Raw genomic sequence first — 25,160 nt, forward strand, 5'->3', positions numbered from 1 at the left:
CAGGGCATCTATAAGTAGGCAGAATCTAGTGTCCAGTTGAAAATATTTCTAACTTCTCTTGTTCTCAAAACCATGATCTAGCACTTCGGTCCTCTTGTGTGGTCTTCTGTCACAGCGGTCCCACTCATTATAGAGCAGTTAATGAGATATTATAGAATGAAAACCAAGACCAGGTATTTCTTAAATTTATTGAAGAACTCTTAGTTGGGAGAAGAAAGATCACAGGCTTAAACAATTGTAAGATAAAAGAACAATTAATTGCAAATAATTACAAAAGTAATTTCTGAAATTTTTTGAGCCACTGCTAAAACAAAATTTTAGTGCATCTCAAAGTTCATGTTTTGTTAAGTGAACATATTAAATTACTGAAGAGCAAAAAAGAGTTACTGTTACACAGTACAAGATCTTAATGTAGTAACTGAGCACAGCCAAATAAACAGCTATAATTATTCCAAGCTGCTTTTGCTATGTATCTGGTATATTAAACAAGAAAGTGGATTACTTTTAACACTGCACAAGTAACCAAAGGTAGCAAATCCAGCAATATTAAAACCGGATATTAAATAGTATTCAAACATTACAACAAAAACAAAATAAGAACCTGTAGAACTACAACTCTACCCTATGAAAGGAATGTACACAGATGGTTAAAAAAAAAACCAATAAATAAATAAAGTGACAAGAGTGACTAATTCTGTATCCACATCTTCAGAGCAGGAATACAGTAAATCAGTAAATGCTTAGAGGAGTTTTGCTGAAAATGAGAAAAAATTCATCTCACTTTAGTATAATTTTTCTAAATTCTCACTGAAGCTCTAATTCTCTTGTGCTGGTGACAGGTGGACAGGGTATTTAAATGCCAAGTATTCTCCCTACACCCTGAGTATGGATGCATCAGTTGTTTAAAATTCTGTGGAAAGTTTCCTTAGAAAAACATAAAATTTAAAGTGATATACTGATGGGAAATTGAATATAGTAATTGTGGAAGAATATCAGCTAAATAATTAAGTAGACATTTAAATGAAGAATCAAGGTTAAACTCTGCATTTGGGGAATGTGCACTAATGTCAGCCTTCTAATATCAAAGTCAGATAAGTAAACTATCTTTCACTTTATACATAGTGCATTTATAAGTAAATTCTCTTACCAGCAACATCAAGTCCTTGTTGGAGCAAAATTAAAGTATTAAGATTTGAATTAACTTACAACAAATATCTGAAGGGGAAGTGGAACATTTTTCAAAGTATAAAGATGTTATCACATATATTCACCATGAATCCTCTTAAAGGTTTTATAATGCCATTAAATTATATCAAACATTCAACAGATATTATTTTCTTCTGTGATTTATAAAGGAAACATTCCTTTTGTATAAATCAGAAATATTTTAAATATCAACCTTAACACCAAAATATACATGTAATTTTAACTTGGTTTAGGAAAACATGAAAGAACTGTCACATTTTGGTGTGAACAAGGTTCTGAAAACCCCCTATCAGAGGTCTCATTCACTTTTTTCCACATATCATTTGAAGGTTATGAAACTGGTAAACGGAGAATTCAGCTCAATGTACATCAAAACTTTAACGGTTCTGAAAAAGATATATTTCATAAGGGCCAAAATGTACAGCACAGCAATATTACAATGTTACAGTAGAAATACATCAAGCCAATTTGTAATAAAATAAGAGAGTTGTCTTCAAAAGAGCTGTTTGACTATAGAGTAACCAAATAGATCTAGAATATCTTTGGAAAAACCACAAAGTGCCTTTAAAGAAAGTTAAGTTTAGACTATACTTAATTAAAAGATACTGCTCTAAACTCAAAATTCTTTTCTCTATATGAGGAAGTTTGACACTTCTTTTCGCACTTGCCAATATTTAATATTTTTAACTCACACTTCTTTTCACATCTGCCAATATTTAATATTTTACTCTATGCCCCTGCACTGAATTGATGTAAGTGTGAAGTTCCACTATTATTATTACCACACATGCTAATACCTAATAACTGGTCTGTCATTTTGTAGTGGTTAAATAAGCAAATGCTGAACTCAGCACAGCTATAGCAAAATGCAAAGGAAATAAGAATAAGAAAAGTCTCACCTCAGAATGATTACACCATAAACAGAAGTAAACATTTTCAAACACAAAGTTTTACAAAATAATGTATTGTCACTTTGAAAGAAATTCAGAACTCTATTTTGCTGTTGATCAAACCTGTGCCTACACTCAAGTTACTAAACACAATTTGATACATACTTGTAAAAATGCATTCTAAACTTAATAACCAATTAATTCATAATTAACAAGAGCAAACATTCCTAGTCCTAACATTTACAAACCCAGTCCAGTGCAGCCACATCTCAAGTTCTGAAAAGCTAAAGGCAGAAACAATTCTGGTTATACAATTCCTGCATTTCTCCACCTTAAAAAATACTTGAAAAAACTTCAGGAAACTTTATATTAAGGCTTGCTGTATTTCTGTATCTTAAATTGAGAAAAATCAAAACCTACAATGTTACCTCAAGTTATTTAAATAGCTTTTGGCATTTTTCTTAAAAAGCAAATTTGAATCTTTCACTATAAAACATTTCTATACCACAATTACTAATTCACATTAATGTAAGTGCCCTTATTCCCTATTCCTTGGCAGGTGCTATGTCTTCTACATTTTGTCCAGCTTTCAGGTCAGTCAATGCTCAGAAAAAAATGAAAATGTAATGGAGCAAAACCAAAGCCCCCACAAAAAGTGATTTATCCTAGATTACAAAATCCAGTAGTGGAAAAACCAACATTTACACACCCAAATACACACACATCCACACATACACAGGACACAGTGGGAGGTGAGAGAGAGTGGTGGTGGGGAGGTGAGAGAGTAGGGGGAGTGGGGGAGGTGAGAGTTGGGGGAGAGGGCAGAGAGTGGGGGAGAGGGCCGAGAGCGGGAGGAGGGGAGAGACAGACAAAAGCAAAACACAACCTTGGTCCTCTATTCATGTCAACTTGCAGTTTCTGGACACAAACTAGTAGGAAATGTAGAGCCCAGAAAGATCATGTCAGAGAACTTGACAAGACGGTGTAGATATGGTGAGGGGGTGGGGGGATCCCAATTTTTCAACCATATTCTTGGTAGAGAGTTTTTTTTTCAAAAATCCAATAAAAACTATTGGCTTCTCTAAATGCATTTCCATATTAATATTAATTTTTAAAATTTCAACATGTTTTATAATTTTTCACTTGTAAGATAAGTTGGGAACCCAAAATCGTCAAAAAGAGGAATAAAAATTCTTACTGCACAATCTTTATAGGCGTTTTATTTTAAAGCACCTTTTTAAATCTTAACAGTGGGTTTCCAAAAAGAAAACAGTAAAATAAAAGAGGGAACAAACTGGCAAGGTTAAAGTACTCCTTTACACACACACACACACAATCACTTTCATGCCAGAATGACTGGCAGCATTGGCAAATAATGTCATCTGATGAAAGGATGGGTCAAACTATCACTTAGTGTTTATAGAAACCTAAAATACTAATGTTTTTGCTAAGAAATTAAATAGTTTGGGGAAATCAAAAAGCTACCAACAGCTGAACTATGAAATATGAAAATGAAACTGATTTTTAAAAACAGGAAAGACCAAAAATCTACTAGAAATTAAAAAAAATCAGCCTCAATTTTATTTTCTGATGTCAGACTAGTTATTAATTAGATGCCATTTGTTTGCAAAGGAGCAAAATGATAACTCTATCACTGGAACCTATCCTCAGCCACTTCAGTGCAGTTTCTAGCAGCACTATTTGGATACAAAAAGAATGTGGTCAGACAATGCCCCTGAAAACCCCATGGTTAGACCTTCCTTCAAATACATGTTCTTAGGGTCTTCACACACTACACACATGTATAGAAGAATAAATGAAGCTAGTATTTTGACAGAGATTACAAAAGTATGAACTATATACACTGAGTGATAACCCAAAGCTCTTAGAAAGCTATATTTACTTGCCTCCCAACTGACTGACAATGTTAATATTCACTATTCAAATTTTATCCTAAACATCTTTACTGGCTTGTTCCCCTCCCCAAACAAATACTAAAATATACTGGTTTGGGGTTTGCTCTATGCATTTTCCAAGAGCCAATCAAACAGCGACTTGCATCTCTCCTCACTGGAAGCTTTTTCCATCACTTCATAGTACTGAAGCACAGCCTGCAGGAGATCTCCCACTTTCCATCCTTTCTCTTGTAATTGTTTTGAAAGCTAAGAACGAAAGAAAGATGTGTCAAACGTTAACCAAAAACAATTTTATAACAAAGCTTTTATTTTTAGCTGAAACTAAGAATCCTGCTGTTTACAATTAAATAGTTTCCTAGTTATAACAAGGTCTTCCCCTCTAAACCGCTACCCCTTTACCCAAATTAAACATTTTCCCTTCTTCCCCTATATAAACACATCTCCTCCGGAGAATGACACTTTGGGATCGCTGGAGACAAAGCTCCACAAACCTCACCAAGCAAATAGTCTGCGTGGGAGTGCAGAGACTTTCTACAGGAAATTCTTCACCTAACTAAATACAACTGCCACACCCTCAATTAGAACATAAAATAATAAAAACAACGTCAAGCTCAATAAACGGATGTGGATTTTCCTTCCACAACATATAGTATGTTATTTTTCTGGAATACACACTCTAGCCTCAATGATGACATGGCTTTCTAAGTTAAAAAATGTTAATGTTTCAACATACATACATACATACATAAATACAGGTTTAAATAAATCCTGTTGTCCCACTCATGACATGCCTTCGTTCACTTCTTTTTCTACTAAGTTCTGTAAAAGCTCTTAAGTTTTGAAAGATCTGTAAGTTAAATTCTGAAAAACTAATTTGTGTTAACATATATATGCTTAACCTTTTTAAAAACAGCTTTATTGAGATAAAACTCACATAACATACAATTCACCCAAAGTGTCTTAGTCAATGGTTTTTAGTATGTTCTCCAAGTTGAATGCAACCATCACCACAATTAGAATATTTCTACCACACCAAAAGGAAACTTCCAATAAAGAAAATTATGCAACAAAAACCTTAAGACTGTAAACTGAAAATCTTGACTAATAAGGTATTTCGCACATAGTAAGTATCTTGTTTAAACTTTTATCGACTTTTAATTATGACAGCTTCTCATATGAATGAAACTGGATTATCAGAGAAAGATATATTAGGTACAATTATGAATCAATTAAATACAGAGAATAATTCAACTTTTTCATAGGAACACACACAATGCTTATTAATAGCATCTACCTTTGAGAGCTTAGTGTTATGCCAGGCATTAGACTAAGCATTTTTTTAACATTATATTTAATCCTCATAAACCCCTGTAAGGTAGATTCTATATTCATTTGCATAGCGCAGTTAGGGGCAATGAGACAGACTGGTGAACCTGCCTCTGGTTACCCTGCTAGAAAGAGGCAGAGCTGATGTCTGAACCCAAACTGTTGGATACTACAGCCTAAGCATTTAACCACTCTGCCATCACCAGGCATCTTGTTAGACCAACCACATGACAAGAACATCATCTACTGTTAAATGTATACTAACCCTCTATAAGGTAGGTACTTACTAGCATAAACTCCTTATTTGCAGAGTCATGAAAATAAAGTTCTGTAACTTCAGCCTCAGAGGCAATGAGCCATTGAAGAATAATCCTTAGCTGGGGGTCTACCGTGCATGGCTCCATGTCAATATTCGTAATTAGCAGTGTCTTTCCATCTTGCCCCAAACCTAATATTTAAATGTAAACAATGTAAAGTAAAACTCATCAATTTAACTCTCAATACTCTGGTTGTCAAGTAGATACAAATATTTTCCCTTCCTTAGGATTCTAATAAATGGTGAAAAAACATCCATCTTTTTCTAACCACACCATAACCTCAACTAAAACTTTTAAAGGGCAAAATAATGTAAAACAAAGGAACAACTTTGATCATTTATTGATTGCAAAAATGTAAAACACCATTTTAACGTAATGAATTCAAGTTCTATAAATACCATAATTTGATATAAATTATGACCAATGGGTTACAGAGAAAATAGAACTATAAAGCTATCATCACAATAAAAATTAAAATGAGGCTGGGCATGGTGGCTCAGGCCTATAATCCCAGCACTCTGGGAGGCCGAGGTGGGCAGATCACTTGAGGCCAAGAGTTCAAGACCAGCCTGCCCAACATGGTGAAACCCCATCACTACTAAATATACAAAATCCAGCCAGGTATGGTGGCACATGCCTGTAGTCCCAGGTACTCAGGAGGCTGTGGCACAAGAATCACTGGAACCCAGGAGACAGGGGTTGCAGTGATCCGAAATTGTACCACTGCACTCCAGCCTGGGCAACGGAGCAAGACTGTCTCAAAAAACAAAAATCTCAAATAAAGAAGAGCAGCAACATTTGTGCAGCACATATTCCATCCTAAGTATTGTTCTAAGCTCTTTATATGTACAAACTCCTTTAATCCTCACAACCACTCTATGACGTAGAAACTATTATCGTATCCATCCTACAGGTGAGAGATCTGAGGCAATGAGAGCCCCAGAGTCCTCCAGTGGGGAAGTGGCTGAGCCAGGACATTTACACAGGCAGTCTAGCTCCATGCTCTTAATCACTCATTCTTCAGACAAAACTGGGAGGAAATGCCATATGCAACCACTTAACCCAAAGCCAGATCAGGGAATTTTCTGGTATACTCCAAGTATCAAGATTATCTCTAATTTGTTTTCTTTTTTTATGGTACTTTTGTTTTCATCACAAAGAGAGATCCATCTCTGTTGATGGAAATAATGACTTGTGGGCCAATATCATGCATTTAACATTCCTGCTGCTTAATGACACCTGAGCAATACGGAGTGCTGAGAGCAGGACCCCTCCACCCCTTAACACACACCACAAGAGGTGAGCACCAGGGCATGCTGGCAGACATCATGCCAATATGAACCAGTAATGGAAAGCCTGCTGACAGATGTCTGATTCTCTGCTACAGTTTGCAGGCCATTCTAGACCCTATTAATTATTTTCAGGATTTGTGCTGGTCCCTAATTTTTAATTTAAAAGATTTGGTCCACATTACTCTCTAAAAATTAATGTATTGTCTTTTCCCTCCCCTCTCTCAAACACTCTCAATCAAAAATAGGTTTGGTACACCACGGTACAAGGCATGGTCTCTGGGCCTTTTTGCAATCCTGCGGAGTTCAGGGGGCTGGAAGCTAAGTCACCCCACTGCTTCTCTGCACTGCTGGTGTTTTCTCAGTTCAGGACTCCTGGTTGCCTGGCCTACAAGAACCTTCAAACAGCTCTCTCTTTAGAGAAGCCACTAACAATTAATGAAAAGGGGAGGGACTGACATCCTGCAACTACAAATTATTTTTTTAAAAGAAGTTTGTTGCCTTAGGATTTCCATAATTTTGAGTCTTTCTATAAATCCAGACCAATCTATCTCCTAATTTACCAATCTCTAACAAATTTAAAGTTGGCTGTAACTTTCTATATAATGAGAAATACCTATAATCTCAAAAGCTCAGTAATGACATATCAACATATAATTAATCTCCTGTTTCTACCTACTCACAAAAGAAATCCTTAACAGCCTGGTTAGTGCCAAAAGTAATCTTTTTCAAAATAAATTTCATATTTATATTAACTTGTATCTTTTTTCTTAATCATTCCTCAGTAAAGCTAGTTAAGCAATTGCTAGTTCATTAGAGAATACTTACCACATGCATTTGTAGCCTTTAGAATAACTGTTCACAGGTGTTACTTGAGAAAAGGCATAGAACTTTTATAAACAAAGTCAACACTTTTTTATTGAACAAGAATGAAACAAATATTGCAGAAGGGAATATCAATATCAAATATCAATAACACTAAAAATATTGCCCCATCTCGACTTTGTATCTGATGAGAAAAACTGACTTCTAGAAGCCCTATATAAAGAATGTCGACTTACAGAGACATTAAAACTAAAGAAATAATAATCTTAAGTCTGAAGATTGCAGCTTAAAAATTGGGATGTGACTTCCCTAAACAAGGTGTTAAACTTATTGAAAATTCAGGTGTCATAAAGTAAATTTCGAGAAATTCTTTTTAGCTATTTTCTGTTTGCCTGCTTCTAGAGAAGCAATTTTTAAAACATCACTAGTTCAAAAACAAGTATCTCAAAGAGTACAAATACTTTTATAAGTGCCACTTTATAGAAGACATTATTGGTATTTTCAAAATTAAGAAAAAATTAGACTTTTAGAAAAAAATTCAACAACCATCTGAATATAATGAAAACTCAGCTTCAAAGTAAAGTTTCTAAATTCACTCAGATGAATAAACTCAGATATTTTAACATATGAATTAAGGATTACAAACCATGATCCAAAACTGTGGCCAATGATATCTAGTACTGACATACTTGGAACTATGTTCATTAAGGAAGGATCTGAATATTTTCTTTAAATATGTATATGTGTGAGTGAAGCACTGGAACTGGGGGAGGGAAGAAGAATTAACTTAGAAATATCTTTTAAACAAGATAAGTAAAAATATTACTGACTCACCTAAGTTTGACATGAAACCCTAGTTCTACAAGTTACCAGTTTGGAAGGAAAATAATATGCCATAGTTAAAATAAATTATCTTATGAGTAAGAATTTTAGCTTTTATATTTTGAAAATAATTATGTGGAGAGATTATAATTAATTTATCTCAAATAATCAAATAATTCTCATGAAGTATTCCTTTCTTTTTTCTTTTCTTTTCTTTTTTTTTTTTTGAGTCAGAGTCTCTGGCTCTGTCACCCAGGCTGGAGTGCAGTTGCATGATCTCAGTTCACTGGAACCTCTGCCTCCCAGGTTCAAGCGAATCCTGTGCCTCAGCCTCTCGAATAGCTGGGATGACAGGCACCCACCACCATGCCCAGCTAATTTTTGTATTTTCAGTAGAGATGGGGTTTCACCATGTTGGCCAGGCCGGTCTTGAACTCCTGGCCTCAAACAATCCACCCACCTCAGCCATCCAAAATGCTGGGAATATAGGCGTGAGCCACCGTGCCTGCCCAGTATTTCTTTACACCAATGACAATTTCATTAGTGTAGCAATCAAATAAAACTACTCAGCGAAGTATCTAGAAGTGGACAAACAAAATTATTTCAAAAATACCCTGATTTATAATGTTTTACACAAATAACCTAGAGCCTATCTGACAAAAATGCATAAAGACTCTTCTAGGAAACCTTACACAAAAGACATGCCAACACTTTGAAAAACAAATCAAATTACCTTCTACTTCATCCTCATGCTCTTCATCTTTATCATCTGGTCCATCACTTATGAATAAAATAGCAGAAGTAGTTACAAAAAAAACTTTAATTAATAATGGTATCAAAACAAATTCTTAAAAATGTGGTAATGAATGTTACAATATGACATGTGACATTTAGAAAGGGGAGAAATGACAATTAAAAAAGGAAGCTTTGCTTCTCACATCATTTCATGTTAAAATCTGAATTGCAAATGATCCCTAAAGTTATTAAAACCAAGAAATCCTACCTTACCATGATATATATAAGTGCCATGTAATTTCATAATATTATTCAATTTAAAATCATTTAAAGTTGAAATAGTCTACGAAATTTAATGTAGCATTTGAATCTCACAAAATGCCAGGAATAATTTGTTAATGGTTTAGCTGATGCAATTTATATATTTTTTAATACAGTAAAAACACTTTTTACTTATACTTTTCTTATACATAAAATAAAATCACATACAAAAAAAACATAACAAAAAAACCCAACAGAAATCCTGTAGGAAGCAAGCTCTTTTGAATGAAATAATTGGTAGAATGAAAAATAGCAAGCAGAGCAACACATGCATAACAGTGACACATTTTGCAATTAGATGTCAGTCATATCTTAGCATAGTTGAATTTTTTCATTAGATGTGAATTCATCAAGCAGAATCATGTCAAAATACAGGAGAAAAGCAGGTTGATATATACTGGCATTGTAACCCACATTCTTTGAAGAAAATGACATCATGCATTAGTGGTGACAGACTCATCAGTTTTTAAGTTTCTAGACTGGACCAACCTGTCTGATGTTGGAAAGGATAAATTGTCCTCATACAAATCTCCTTCTAAACCAAGACTGCTCCAGCTACTGCTGTTACCATTACTGCCAGAGGAAGAAAAGAACAGAGCTGAACTAGAAAATGAATAGTAGAAAAGACCTTTGTTTTCCTTGGAACAGCTTCTGTCCTTGATAACTGCAGATGTTCTGAAGCTGTCACAATGAAGGGGAACATCCAGAGTGGAGAGAGACCATCACTGCTACTCTAAACGGGGCCTGACAAGTTCAGAGATTTGGGAGTTTTTTCTTTCTTCTCAATAGATCATGAAAATTATCTAAACTTGTATTTTACAGATTAACAGAATGGCTTTTAGGACAGCAAATGAACGCATGAATTAATAAGTTTCACAGGAAAGTTAATGTCTTAAGACCAATCTTGAACTCTAATTTGTGAAATGCCAATACCTTTCAATTTGGATAAAGTTAAAAAAAAAACAGGTTAACATTCTCTCAGGTCTTTTTTTTTTTTTTTTTTTTTTTTTTTTTGAGACGGAGTCTCGCTCTGTCCCCGGGCTGGAGTGCAGTGGCCGGATCTCAGCTCACTGCAAGCTCCGCCTCCCGGGTTTACGCCATTCTCCTGCCTCAGCCTCCCGAGTAGCTGGGACTACAGGCGCCCGCCACGTCGCCCGGCTAGCTTTTTGTATTTTTTAGTAGAGACGGGGTTTCACCCTGTTAGCCAGGATGGTCTCGATCTCCTGACCTCGTGATCCGCCCGTCTCGGCCTCCCAAAGTGCTGGGATTACAGGCTTGAGCCACCGCGCCCGGCCTCTCTCAGGTCTTTAGATAGTGCAAAGCAGTGACAGGTTTGGGTGAGGGGATGTCGGGGGAGATGGGACGGAAGACTCTAAGACATAGTCCCAAACAGACCTTTTCTAACTATTTGGGCAAAACATGTTTCAGATTTTAAAATACTATTATGTCAATGATCTTCGTTTCATATATTATGTATAATTCAGTATGTATAATTCACCTCCAAGTAGGTGGCAAATAACAAACATTTTCTTCAGAATACAGCTAGAATAGCCAAGACTAAATCAAGCATTACACTTGTCTAGTTGGTCAGTCACAAATACCACATACAGATAACATCTTATACTACCTAATCAACTGAAGAAGAAAGCAACTATTTTCTAAAACTGCAGCAAAGCAATTTTTTTAAAAAGCAACCATGTTCAGAAATAAAATTAAATTCAAATTTTCAGATTAAAACCCTCAGCATGCAATTTAAAAATTCTAATCATTTCTAATTATTAAACATTAGTAAGCACATTAGTTGGCAGTGATAAGCAGCTATTTTTCCCAATATTAGGCTAGGCAATTATAAAAAGTAATATTTATACAAACCAAAATTTTGGTTCTAAAAAAGTAAACATAAAATCATTTCATGTACATCAGTAAATGCTGATATGGTTACCAAAAAAAGGTGATTACTTCAAGTTCTAAAAAACTTCCAAGCAATCTCAAATAATTTGCATAGTTATATTCACTCTAACATGATCAAACTGTCACAAACCATAATGCATTAGAGAGTAAAAATTAAAACTGAGCAGGGTCTTTTTAACATATGTTCAAACAAATATAGCTCTATTATAAAACTGTTCAAACCCATGTAGTTCATTGTCAGATAAACTAAAAATAAGAAAATATACAAATAAAGAACGGACAGACAGCTGTGAGCCAAGGAGAAAAAGAAAATTAGTCATCTCAAACACTCTATTTCTATTAATAGAAAGATTATAGCAAAGAAAAAAATATATAAAATTTTACCCATCATAACGGTTCTTCCACTTAATAATAAAAATCCATCACCTACCTATTACATAAATATTAAAACAAAAACAGCTAAACGAAGTAAAGACCAAAAATTCAAATTCTCTCTAATCTTATCCCCCTCCCTCTTTGTGCCTCCAAATGGGTATTTGAAGTCATTCTTCATAAAATGCCACTTCTAACTAGATGACTGTATACATTTTTCATCTAACCAGGACACTTTTTTAAATGAAAGGCCTCACCATTAATAATTACAACAGAACAGCAGAAGTAAGCCAAACTATCCTAAGTGGGAAGTATGATCACCCTGTATTAACCCAACATTAAAAAAATTTCTTAAGAGTTTTCCTGCTTCACTCTTGAAACACTACCCTGCTTCCATCATTTTCTTTTATGTCTTTTCATATTTCCTATGTCTAGCACAGGAGTACTCCAGCCAGTGGTATAAGTACTGCAGTGGTCCAGTACCTGCTTATCAAGCATGCAGATTCTCAGGACCCTCCACTGACTTCATAAATCTTCATCTCTGGAGGTGAGACCCTGGAAACTGTATATGCAACAAGCATACCACCAATCCTGGATGAGCCCCGTGATCTTTTTCTCTGTGCCAGAACCTTAATGCCATGCAGCATTACATTAAGTCACGTTACAACTGTGGTCAATGGAAACACAGGTCTTTTTCTGACAAAATGCCATTAAGCCAGGTTTGCTCCCCACTTAAGTTCAAATATTAATCATTAATTTTCTGAGCTTAAATGCATTTATCCATGTTAAACATAATTATTTTAACCTCAGCCTGATTTGGTCTTTTTAACCTTTGTTCTGTTCATGGGATTCTTTTTTCAGCCTGTGTTGAATCACCCACAAATGGGTATTCCACATCATTAATAAATAATGCTAGGGAGGACAGAACTAAGGACAGAAACTGGTAAGATGATTCCTTTTTTCTCATCAAATTAGATAACATTCAGCACAGAGTTGTTCAACTGACTACAAGTCCTCTTAATGCTGCTAGCCTCTACCCACACCTCAGTCTCCCATTTTAACGCCAGGATTTCCTGTCAACACTGTCAACCCCACTGAAATCCTAGAAGCCTGTGTTTCTCAAAATGAGAGAAGAAACTAAAAGTTAGTATCCTTTTCTAGATAAAGTTATGGAAAATGGCCAAATCGTGATTTGTGACATTGCCCCCACTTGTTTCTACTAGTTTTAAACACTGTCTTTTTGGACCTAGATTTTAAAAAATATTGATGGTATAACCATAATAAACTATGAAATATATTTTACAAAATATTAATATTTCCAGGTTAATCCAAGCATCAAACAAAACTCTCCGAGATTAAGTGTTCTATCAGGTGAAAAGCCATTTCCTTTCCTTATGCTACCTCATTCCCTCTTCCAAGAGTCGCCTTCCCTCCCACACCTTGTTTGCCATTTCCAGGGGCTAAGTTCAACTGATGGTTCACAGGTCCTTTCCACACATGTCTGAAACTAGCAGTATGCTGAAAACCCTCTCCTCCCTCACGACTCCGCTACAAATGCTATCTATTATTTCTAGTTATCAGTTAATGTGGATAAAGAGTTACAGAATTTTATAGGTCAGAAAGGCCTTTAGGTAGAGGTTAAGACTATAATAAACAACTGTCTCATAATTAACAAAATATTTCAAACACCACTGTTATGAACAAAGTTAACTAAGAAAGTTATATATGAGATAAGTGCCTTGTGCTACACAAAATCATATTTTTATAATGGCTTTGACTTATGTATTTTCAATCATTCAAGTATAAGTGTTCCAGGTCATTTTGTTCCTAACAGCAGGACAAGTAAAGACTCTCACCCCACCAAAAAGATACTATTTCAACTAATATCAGGAAAATTACAGGGTTATTTTGATGCCTTTTACAGATAACTTTTTTCTTGTTCTTTAAAGAAAAAAAAGGACGCTTTTTAAAGTGAAAAAAAATATTTTCCTCAGAAGTTCATAAAAAGTTCGGGAGAAGCTTAAAAGGAATAAATTAAATGTATGCAATATTTTTCAAATCAACTATTGGCACACCCAAATAAAATTAGCTGGGCTACTTACTGTATTAAATAAGTATTAAAAACAATTAGAAATACGTTATGAACAATAAAATACATGTTGAAAGTAATAGCATATTTTCAAATTTAGAATTTTAAAATAATAATGTAAATTTATAGCTCACTTCTGAGATCTGAGGACCGAAATTACACAATTATATGCAAAAGTGTAGTTACCTTTCACTGAGATGATGAAAACTGCTGCTTTCATCTTGGTGTTCATCTTCAAAACTTAAATTAGACCAGCTACCAGTGCTGTCATCACCAATACTGAGGTTCATCTGCTGGCTACCAACAGACTCGGCTGACTGAAAGTCTTCTATTTCTTTTGAACTAAAAAGAAGAAAAAAAGAAAAAAAAATCAAATTGAAAGCATCCCAGATACTGAACTTACAAGACTATCAATTTGATGATAAAGATGATAAAAACAAGAAATGGTATTCAGAGTCAGACCAGTGGCTCGTGTAATCCTTTATTTGAGTCTGCCAATAAAGAGACTGTAGGATAGAGTATTAATTTCAAAGATAACTGAGGTACCCACCAACAGCCATAACTTAGTTAATCTCCAGTGGATCTATCCCTAGGGCATTATTTCTCTAAATTCTATTTAAAGCAGTTCATTTTTCAACTGAGATACTACGGGGAGTACAAGTTCCTAAGTTTATCATCTACTTTGTAAAACAGTACTTTTATTTATATTAAAGGAGTCTCTTTCTGGCTTTAAGAACAAAAATGTAGTTCAAGAAATTCTAGTATTGTCAATCAAACCTGTGTTCAAACTAATCAAATCTCTCCAAGATTTTGAGCACAGATCATATATGACCCCTTTCATTTTTCTCAATAAGAGGCATTTATACTTTTATTCCATCACCACAAGAAAGTCCATTCACTGCTCAACTATTTTAATTGCCCCACTTTATGCCCCATTTTATGTTCAACAAAGTAGTCCAAAGTGATGTTTTCATAAAAAGAAAAAATGTCAGTCTTCTGATCAAAACCTTCCAATGGCTTCCCCCCAATCCAAATAAGAGCCCAAATCCTTAAAACATACTGCCTGTCCCCTCTTATAACATCCATCTGAACTCCTACTGTTCTCCCTGGTCCACTCCTCCCACTTCAGCAACACAAGCCTCTCTGTTGTTTCCCAAACATGCACAGTCCCACCCCTATGCCTGGAAATCTGTTCTCTGTGACTCCCACATGACTTATTCTCACTTCGCCTTTGGTTTTTGGCTCAAATATTACTTTGCCAGTATTGCTTCCCCTGCTACCTATTCAAAACTGTAAACCAGCCCTAACGGCCACCGCCACTGTCACCACCGGCACTCTCTAATCCCTAACTCCCTACCTTGCTTTATTTTTCCCCCAAAGCACTTACCACTATGTGTCATACTATATATTTTACTTACCTATTGTCTTATTCCACTATAACATAAGCGCCAAGAGAATGCAGATTTTTGCCTATTTTACTTACTTCTGTATCACAGTGCTATCCCCAGAATAGCCCCTGAATTGCCCCCCATTTTTTCAGCTATTCTAATTTTGTAAGATACAGAATGATACTGAGCGTTTCAAGCATAGGCACATTATAGTTCTGAACCATAATAGATTACTACTTTGGTTTTTTTGAATACTGTTCCTAATATGTGCCACATTCTCATGGTTTTTGGCTGAAATGACCCAAAGGATGAGATCCAGAGAAGAGTTTTTAATGACCATGAGGTTATACTGGCTCGGAATGATAGCTCAGAATATAATCGTTTTGTTGGCTAAAAATGCACTACCAGCCAGGCACGTGGCTCATGCTTATAAACTCAGCACTTTGGGAAGCTAGGGCGGGATAACTGCTTGAGCTCAGGAGTTCAAGATCAGCCTGAGCAACATAGTGAGATCTCATCTCTACAAACAACGAAACAACAAACAAAAATAAATAAAAATGTACTATCACATAATTTCTCATTGCATTCACACGCCACTTCTCTGTTCATTATAGTTTGTGAAATATTTATGGTCATGCTCATGAATCAAACAAAAAAGGGACATCAAGTGAAAAAGCCCAAATAATACCCCTAAAGAATAATCCATCTGAATGAATCTCTTTTCAAGCTTGAAAGACAAATTTAACTTTAGAAATAAAAAATGTTAAACAGTAAACTCTACACACTAGAGTCAACTTCCCTTAGTCAGTACTTACAGAACCCTAGCACAATTATTAAAAAGAGAAGCAGGAAAAGAATTATTCCAGCCTTAATAAAAAGCTGAAAGTGGGCAGCACTAGCTTACAAGGAAGAACTGTAGGGGCCTATCTACTCACCCAACTCTAAGAAGGAAAAGTGGAAATTACTGAGAAAACCAATGAGAAAGGCATTTGCTAGCCCCTGAGAGTGATGTCTGAAAAACTTCAGAGGACAGTCTCTTTTCCTCCCGGGAGGCTGGGAGGAAAGGGGGATGGGGCCATAGGGCAGACAGGACTGGACTGAGAAGTAAAAAGTAAAATAGCCTGAAGCAACCTGTAAGAGGAAAATTATTTCAATTGTTAAAAGGCCTTATTACCTATTCATGAGAATATTTATTAACCATTTATTATGTTTATCATCATACTAGGAACTGGTATGTAGTGAACAAGAAAATGTGGATCTAGGACAGAGGTTCACAACTGTTTTCTATAAGGGGCATGATATGGTTTGGCTCTGTGTCCCCACGCAAATCGCATCTCAAATTGTAACCCCCAGGGAGGGACCTGGTGGGAGGTGATTGGATCAGGAGGGCAGCCTCCTCCATGCTGTTGTCATGACCGTGAGGGAATTCTCATGAGAGCTGATGGTTTTAAGTGTCTGGCAGCTCCCCCCTCTCTCTCCTGCTGCCTTGTGAAGAAGGTACTTGCTTCCCCTTTGCCTTGTGCCATGACTGTAAGTCTCCCGAGGTTTTCCCAGTCATGCAGAACTGTGAGTCAATTAAACCTCCTTTGTTTATAAATTACTCAGTCCCAGGGAGTATCTTTATAGCAGTGTGAAAATGAACTAATACAGGTCAGATAGGAAGTACATAGGTACTGCTGGTCATACAGCCTCTGTCCCAACTACTCAACTCTGCCATTATAGCACAAAGGCAGCCACAGAAATATGTAATTGAATGAGCATGGTTGTGTCCCAATAAAACTTTATTTATAAATACTGAAATCTGAATTTCATATAATTTCCACGTCACAAAATATCATTTGATTTTTTTTCAACCATTAAAAAAAAAAAATATGAAATCTGTTCGTAGCTTGCAATCCATACAAAAACCACCAATAGGCCACATTTGGCCCACAGACTGTAGTTTGCCAACCCCTGGTCTAGTAGAAAGAAGGCTGCCTGATTAGGGCAAATAGAGACCTCTCCTAATTCACCAGAAACCTACAGCATCTCTCATCTCAAGTAGATGCTATGAAGCAACTGGATTCAAGAATCCGGGTCAAGCTGGATCTCCCTATTTTAAGATGGATAAGAAAAGAGGCAGACCATGTCATGGCTTTGACAGCAGCTACTCAAAAATCTGGAATATCATGTGACTCAATTAAATTCCACCTCAACTTAAAGCATTTTCTCTTTCCAGCAGGACTTACAAATATCATCCTATCAACTAATAACACAAGTTGGTCCTGATATCTTCTCAGGGACAAAGAAGGTTTAAAGTGAAAAACTCTAAGTTGTTATTAAAGAATCACTGAGCATGGCTGGGTACAGTGGCTCACGCCTGTGATCCCAGCACTTTGGGAAGCTGAAGTGGGCAGATCACCTGAGGTCAGGAGTTCGAGACCAGCCTGGCCAACTTGGTGAAACCCTGTCTCTACTAAAAATATAAAAATGAGCTGGGCGTGGTGGTGGTGGGTGACTGTAATCTCAGCTACTAGGGAGGCTGAGGCACAAGAATCGCTTGAACCTGGGAGGCAAAGGTTGCAGTGAGCTGAGATTGTGCCACTACACTCCAGCCTGGGCAACCAGTGTGAGACTCCATCTCAAAAAAAAAAAAAAAAAAAAGAATCACTAAGCACAAGAGATAACTACTGAAAACAGGACACTGTAGGACTACCAGAAAGAACTGTCCCCTTAGATTGTGAACTAATCAAGAGAAATGGTGTAAGTATGTAAAGAATTTTCGCTTTCTTCCTCAGAGCAGTTTGATTAAACCATGGTCTTTATAAGAAAACTTACCCTTGTGAATGAAGAAAGGTATACAAAAATTTAGTCTCAGAATAGTAAATTAATATGGTAATATTCTACATTTACTATAGGATAGTCCCCCCTTATCCCTGGGGGATATGATCTAAGACACCCAGTGGACGTCTGAAAGTGCAGATAGCATCAAGCCCTGTACATACCAGGTTTGTGGATCTGATAACTGAGATACCTTCTAAGTGACTAACAGGTGAACAGCACATGCAGTGTGGATAAACTGGACAAAGGGGTCATTCACATCCCGAGACGGTGTGAGATTTCATCATGCTACTCAGAACATGCAACTTAAAACTTATGAATCGTTCATTTCTGGAATTTTCCATTTAATATTTTCAGATTGAGGAAAGCAAAATTGAGAATAAGGGGAGACTACTATATAAAATTCTCTAGCTATTTATTTAATTCAACTTTACCTACTTCATAGCTCTATGAACTTGGATAAGGTGATTATTTTCTCCAACTCTCATTTTCCAGCTCTGTAAATGGATAACACCTTCCCTCAAAAGGGATCAGGGGACCAAAATATATAAAAGTCATGTGTAGGATGTGAAACAATACATAAATGCAATAGGGAAAATTTTTGTTTATGTAGGGTTAAAAATAATCATTCCTTTATGAGCAGGACCTAAGACATATAGGATCACATTTAACTTTTTCATTTATCATTAACCACCAAAGGAAATGTGAAACTTACCTGTTAACAACATGCCCAACATTTGTGACAGCTGCTGTCATGATTTCTGTGGCAAGGCTTTCAGCAAAGCTGGCACCCTCCTGTCCGATCCCACTGTCGGCTGCCAGGCTGACACTGCTCACCTCTTGCTCAGCTTTTTCAATGGCTTCAGCAACTATCTTCTCAGCAAGCACTGCCTTCTTATCAAGATTAACATGAATCTGAGGGACATTGAGATGAAAAATCCTAGATTTCTGATAGTGGCTGCTAAATTTTGGATTAGAAGCTGGCTTACTACTGGCGAGAGAACCCTGTCTGAAAAAGTTCTGAGATGAATTTCCAGTGCAATTGTGGAGTTCTTTAAGGTCACAATATCTGCAAGCTTGACCTGTAAGAGGTGACAACTTTTCTGCATAAGTGACCCTGTCTGCTGATTTTGTGGTCTCAGACACTCGTAACACTGTAGATCCTAGAGTTAGCTCTAGAGTGTCATCCACTACTTTTTTGGCATACTCTTCTACAGCTTGAACAATATTGTCTCCACAACCATATCCATTTAAACTGCCAGTGCTGTGGTAAAATCTGTGACTTTGCGAGGAAGGCTGAAGAGACTTAGGCAATTCTGGTTTAACATGACACTCTTTATCTCCTTCACATCCGGATTTTTCGAACAAGCAAGAATCTGTTGAGGATTTTGGTAGGCCAACTAGAGAGGCTGTCAGCTCTTCTTTAGCATCTTTTGTTATGCTGTGAACGAAAGAGGCTGAAAAACTATACAGTTCAGAGCACTCATTTCTACCTGGATCCAGGGTCCTTTCGCAAGTTTGATTTTTACAAAAGTAATCTTCGTTTCTTTTACTTTGTCTTTTTTTGTCTGCTTCTTGGTGGTGCTCTTTATTTGAAAACATTAACAGTTCGTTTGTTTTCACTTGTGAACTTGGCACAGGGAACATTCTTGAATTGCACTGCACTTTGGTTGTCTTAGCTGCTTCCTGTAATCCTGATTTAACAGATCGGTAGGCAAGTCTATTGGCATACTGATCCATTATCAACTCAATATTACCACCTTCTTGTTTTAGTATCTGAATAATGTGACCTGCATATTCGTCTGTCACACTTTCACAGCTGGGATACTTATACATCAGACCTGACACACAAGAACTTGGTGGTAATGAAAGAATAAACGGATCCACTTCTCTTGGGTGCGCTACAGCCTCTATATCCAACTTCTCTTCTACTTTATAATCTTGGTCACCATCAGCATAACATCTGTTCTTCTTTTGCTTGAAAAGCATACAACTTCGAACTTTTGCTATTTTCTCAGCTTCTGTAATGACTTCTGCTGCCAGATCACCTGCAAAACTGCACAATGTTTTCAAATTTTCATCTGAGGGGTTTAAGAAAGTAGGTGACACACTTCTTTGACTTTGCACATTTAAGCAAGGGCTTTTAACCTTGGGTTCTTGAATTATTTTATTATCTAAATGGGAAGCTGCCATTTCAGTTGCAAGAGAAAGGATGTGTGTAGCTAATGCTTCTGCAAACTGAACCTTCTTCCCTGAGTGCTCTGACTTCACATCCACTTCAGGGAGCTCTCCATTTTCACTACTCTCAACTTCTTCAGAAAGAGATCGCATGAGTTTCAACATGAACTCTTCTTTTTCTATAGTATTTTGTTCATTCTCAGACAAACTACCAACAGATGAGTTGTGTGGAGTAGAAGGTGGTGTAGCAGGTGCAAACTCTTTGGCTAATTCTCCTTTGAGCTTTTTTGTTAATTTCTTGATATCCCATTCAGAACTAGCCTGGGATGGTACTAGAGGAGTTGATGGAGGAGTATCAGGTATTACATTTCCGTCTCTGACTTTCTGTTTATCTTCCACATGCAAACCATCTACACAGGTAAGTGCTGTAGATGAGAAAGTATGTGAATGAGGAAAGGGGTTTTCCTGTCCAAAAGACAAAGACTCAAGTGATGTATTATTCAAGTTATGCTTTTTCAGTGGTTGATCCTTAGCAGGTTCCTTCAAGTCAGATTTCTGACCTGTCACAGCTGGACAAGATGGTAGTGTCTCTAGGGAGGATCCATGAACCATAGAAACTTTACATTCTGGAACACAATCCTTTCCAGCTGAAAGTGAGCAGTGAGTTAAGTGATTGTGAGAGCCAGGAAATTTGGGAGATTTTTCTGGTGTCAACTGTGATTCTTCTCCAGAAACAGGCAAGCTTTCCTTGTATACTGCATTTTTATCTATATTTGGGATCATTGATTTGCTCTTATCTATGGAATGTTTAATAATAGATTTAGATAACTGGTCAGCAAACATGTCCTTATTGCTACTAGCTTCACTGCATTGCAGCACTGCCTGACCACAGTGGGAAAATGGAGGGGTTTTCCCCTTTATTGATTTAGTTAAATAATCTGTACATTCATCAACCATTTTTGTAACTTCCAATGATGTCATTGACTCTAAAGTTTCATTTACTATCGTATGCACCATTGCTGCAGAAAAGTTGCTAATAATTGCAGGATCACTTGATAATTTTGAGGAACTCTGCATTTCAAGATCATTAGTTGGTTTAAAATCATTCTGGTTACCTGGATTGTGTTCTGAAGGTAAACAAATATTTCTGAGACAAGCTGCTTTTTCTTCTCTGTTTTTTGTGGCAATATGCACTTGGGTAGAATCACCACTTGAATTACTATCATCAGATGACAGATGAGCCTTTGCCTGACATGCAGTAGATGAAATATGATATGGGAGAAGGGCACTTCCTGCCAAGGGCACTGGTATAGAAGTAACAATTCCAGAAGTACAAAACAAGGCCTGCTGCACTGTGTATTCCTTTTTATATTCCTGCACTGGTTTTGTCACCATAATTGCTTGATTGTGAAAAGAAGGGGAAAACGTGACAGCCTGTGTTGATGGCACTACACTTTCTGCACTCACATACTTGATATTATCCGTAGAGACACTAACTGCTGCCTTTGTTGTAAAGGTCACATCGACTTGTGATAGCTCAATGAACGCTTCCTGTATTACAGATTCAGACAAATCTTTTGCATATGACTTCACTACTTTGTCTTCAAAGTCAAATGACCCACACCGTGGAGATGCAGGCGTTTGAGGATACGAAAACTGACACACTTCCATGATGCCTTCAAAAACAAGCTCTTCAGCAAGATCTGCAGCAAATCTAGCAACTGTGTTTGTGAATATCTGCTTCTTTACATACTGTAAATCTTTTAAGGCATTTGATAAAGCTTCACTCACCAAAAAGTTAGCCAGGCCACTAATGGCACGTTCTTTTAGTGAAAATGCACGCTGCCTTCTCAGCTCATTAAATGCCATCTGAAAAACAGATGATGTCAATTTGATGGCTAAGTGGCACAACGCATTGGTACATGAAGAGACTCCTTTCTGTAAGTCTTTAAACGCACTGCCAAAACTTTTTTCCACAAGATCTGCTGCAAATTTTTGAATGCTATCTTTAACCATTAAGGATTTATTTTTAGATTTATTTTTTTGATCAAGGTTTCCATGCTTAAAAGTTACAGTTTTATTTTCTCCATGTTTAATACTGATAATATTTGATAGGGCATTAGTGTGCTGAGTACGAAGAACTGAGCCTAGTACTTCACATGATACGTTATTTGCATAATCTTCATAGGTGTAATAAATAGAATCAAGATTTTCGTGAATCCTATCTCCACCAATATCTGTTTGGCAAAAACATTCAGCTGGAGTACAGCCTCCAAGAGGACTAAAAGCAGAGGATCGAATAGGACTAAATAAACCACTATCTTCCCCCGAGGCCTTCACTGGGCGAGGAGAATCCGGAGCATCACACAGGTTACCATATGGAGATTCCGGTTTACGAGGAGTTGGCTTTCTAACATTAGCTGGGAGAGCTGGATGATCAAACTTGAATTTTTGAGGATTCATACATGATTTTCCATGTTTGTGCCCTTTCTTCTGTGATGACTTCCCTATGACAGGATCTTTATTAAACAGGTAAGTCTCTAAAGTTTGTTCTAGTTCATCAAACTGATCAAAACTATCAAAAAATTCACTTACTTCTGAGTCTGAATCCTCTATATCATCTTTCATCACAGGAATTTTAGGCAGCTCAAGTTTTGCTTTTAAGCTTTTTTGATATCCCTCTTCATCCAAGAAAATAACAGGACTTGGACTTGAACATTCTGATTCAGATGAGTAGGCAGGAGAAGACGAACAAAATGTTTTCTGTAAATCACTATCTTTATCTGAAGCATTAGATGACCTATAGAAACTCCTTTGGGTCCAAGGCTCTGAAATGGATGTTGTGACTGAAGTTTTCACAGAAGGTAGTTCTTTAGGTCCCAGGACATTCACTGAGGAAGCTGAGGGTTTAGCCAATGACTTCTGCTGTCCAGAGCTAATGAGAATCTTTAAATCATGGGTTTCTAAATGATGACCAGTAACTGTTTGGGAAGCAGCATCACACTGGTTCCTTAGTGCAGTAATGTTCATTCCTATAGGAAAAGAATGAAGTGGTGCCATTATTCTTGAAAAAACTTTTTGGAAATTAATTTATATCCATGGAATAAACTGACTTTAAACATATTATATTTATGTGTTTCTAAACTATGTTGTTTAACAGAAAGATTCACCCAAGTAACATTTGAAAGTAAATATACTTTTTATAAAATAATTTCAGTTGGCCGGGCGCGGTGGCTCAAGCCTGTAATCCCAGCACTTTGGGAGGCCGAGGCGGGTGGATCACGAGGTCAGGAGATCGAGACTATCCTGGCTAACACGGTGAAACCCCGTCTCTACTAAAAATACAAAAAAACTAGCCGGGCGTGGTGGCGGGCACCTGTAGTCTCAGCTACTTGGGAGGCTGAGGCGGGAGAATGGCGTGAACCCGGGAGGCGGAGCTTGCAGTGAGCCGAGATCACGCCACTGCACTCCAGCCTGGGAGACACAGCGAGACTCCGTCTCAAAAAAAAAAAAAAAAAAAAAAATAATAATAATTTCAGTTTACTCTATGTCTAGGGATACCTGGTCTATGGGATGTTCTGCATGCTGTCACGCATGTTAGAAAAATTACTGTGGAGACTCTCCCAGCTAACTCTTCCAAAATTTGAACCTAGGAATGTTCCAGACACTTGATGTAATCACTGCGTGAACAGCACCAACTAAATAAAACCTGAAATAAGCAAAACTGAAAACCAGATTACAGTGAACTTAAAAATCATAAGGAATTTCCTCAGGTAATCAGAAAAAAAGTTAAAAGGTTTAAATTGAATCAAATCTCAACATAAATTTCAATTGAACAAGTCTGCCTTAAAATTTTCAGAACTGAAAAATTTTAATTCCCTATTTTAGGAAAAAGTCTAATGAAAAACAAACCATCATTATACGGCTTTGAAGTCTCTTCCTCTTCTAAGTGCTCAAAAGCAGTGACAAAGTCATCCTCTATGGATGACACAGACTGGTTAGTATCATCATCATCTTCATCAGTGGTCTCAAGTTGGTGCTTCTGATGCAAGAATGTGTCCAAGGTGTACCTTATACCAGTAGCATATTTACTTAGGAGACTAAAGATAAAATCAATCCTAAGTTTTGGTGATGTAGGTGACACTCTCATGACACAAAGCATTCCAGAAGGATGACTCTTGGGAAAGATAAAAGATAATAAAAACAATTTTAATTTCAAATACAAAACATCATTAAGTAAAGCATAGATATAAGACAATCTCAGAGGAAAAACAAACAAGAAATTCATGCATCCTGAAAAGCTCCTTGGTTTTATGTTTATTTCTTTATTCTTTTTCTACATTTTTCACTTTCCAGTCTTTTCTCCCATCTTCTTTTATCCAGGTATTCAAATTCTACTTAGTCTCCTGAAATGTTATAAAACTTACTATCTATCCATTCCTTTGAGCAATTCTGTTTTCCTGTATTACTGTACATTCCTGTGATTCTCCTGAATCATTCACCTGTCTCACTAACTGTATTATAAACTGTTTGGGGGCAGCAACCAAGTTCTATTTTCTTTTATTTTCAATCCCATTTTCCTGTAGTTCCAAGTATGATGCCATCTTCCTTCCTATCACAATTTTTAAAAGTCCACTCCTTTTATTTAAATTTCCCTAGTATTACAATTTACAATGTTTATAGCTTTAAAAATACAAGTCACCAGCTTTTCCCCCTCATACTATTTTTTCAAGTAAATACTGATGAAATGATTTA

At 36.6% G+C, this 25,160-nt stretch overlaps 1 protein-coding gene across 3 annotated transcripts in view; it reads right to left on the minus strand.

Moving 5' to 3' along the window:
• Positions 1-657: 657 nt before the first annotated feature.
• Positions 658-25,160, minus strand: part of LOC105491725 (A-kinase anchoring protein 11) — a 51,552-nt gene continuing 27,049 nt past the window's right edge. For 2 of the 3 annotated variants that reach the window (XM_011758373.3, XM_011758372.3), the window contains exons 6-12: positions 24,318-24,582; positions 18,943-23,437; positions 14,206-14,361; positions 10,137-10,220; positions 9,325-9,371; positions 5,626-5,786; positions 658-4,258 (exon numbers count right to left, since the gene is read on the minus strand). In XM_011758373.3, coding sequence (XP_011756675.2) covers positions 4,118-4,258; positions 5,626-5,786; positions 9,325-9,371; positions 10,137-10,220; positions 14,206-14,361; positions 18,943-23,437; positions 24,318-24,582 — 5,349 coding nt within the window. In that variant the 3' untranslated portion in view covers positions 658-4,117. The remainder of the gene's footprint in view (positions 4,259-5,625; positions 5,787-9,324; positions 9,372-10,136; positions 10,221-14,205; positions 14,362-18,942; positions 23,438-24,317; positions 24,583-25,160) is intronic. The other variant, XM_011758374.3, reaches the window with a different exon arrangement.

The sequence above is a fragment of the Macaca nemestrina genome, chromosome 16 (genome assembly GCF_043159975.1).
Source record: "Macaca nemestrina isolate mMacNem1 chromosome 16, mMacNem.hap1, whole genome shotgun sequence".
NCBI lineage: Eukaryota > Metazoa > Chordata > Mammalia > Primates > Cercopithecidae > Macaca > Macaca nemestrina.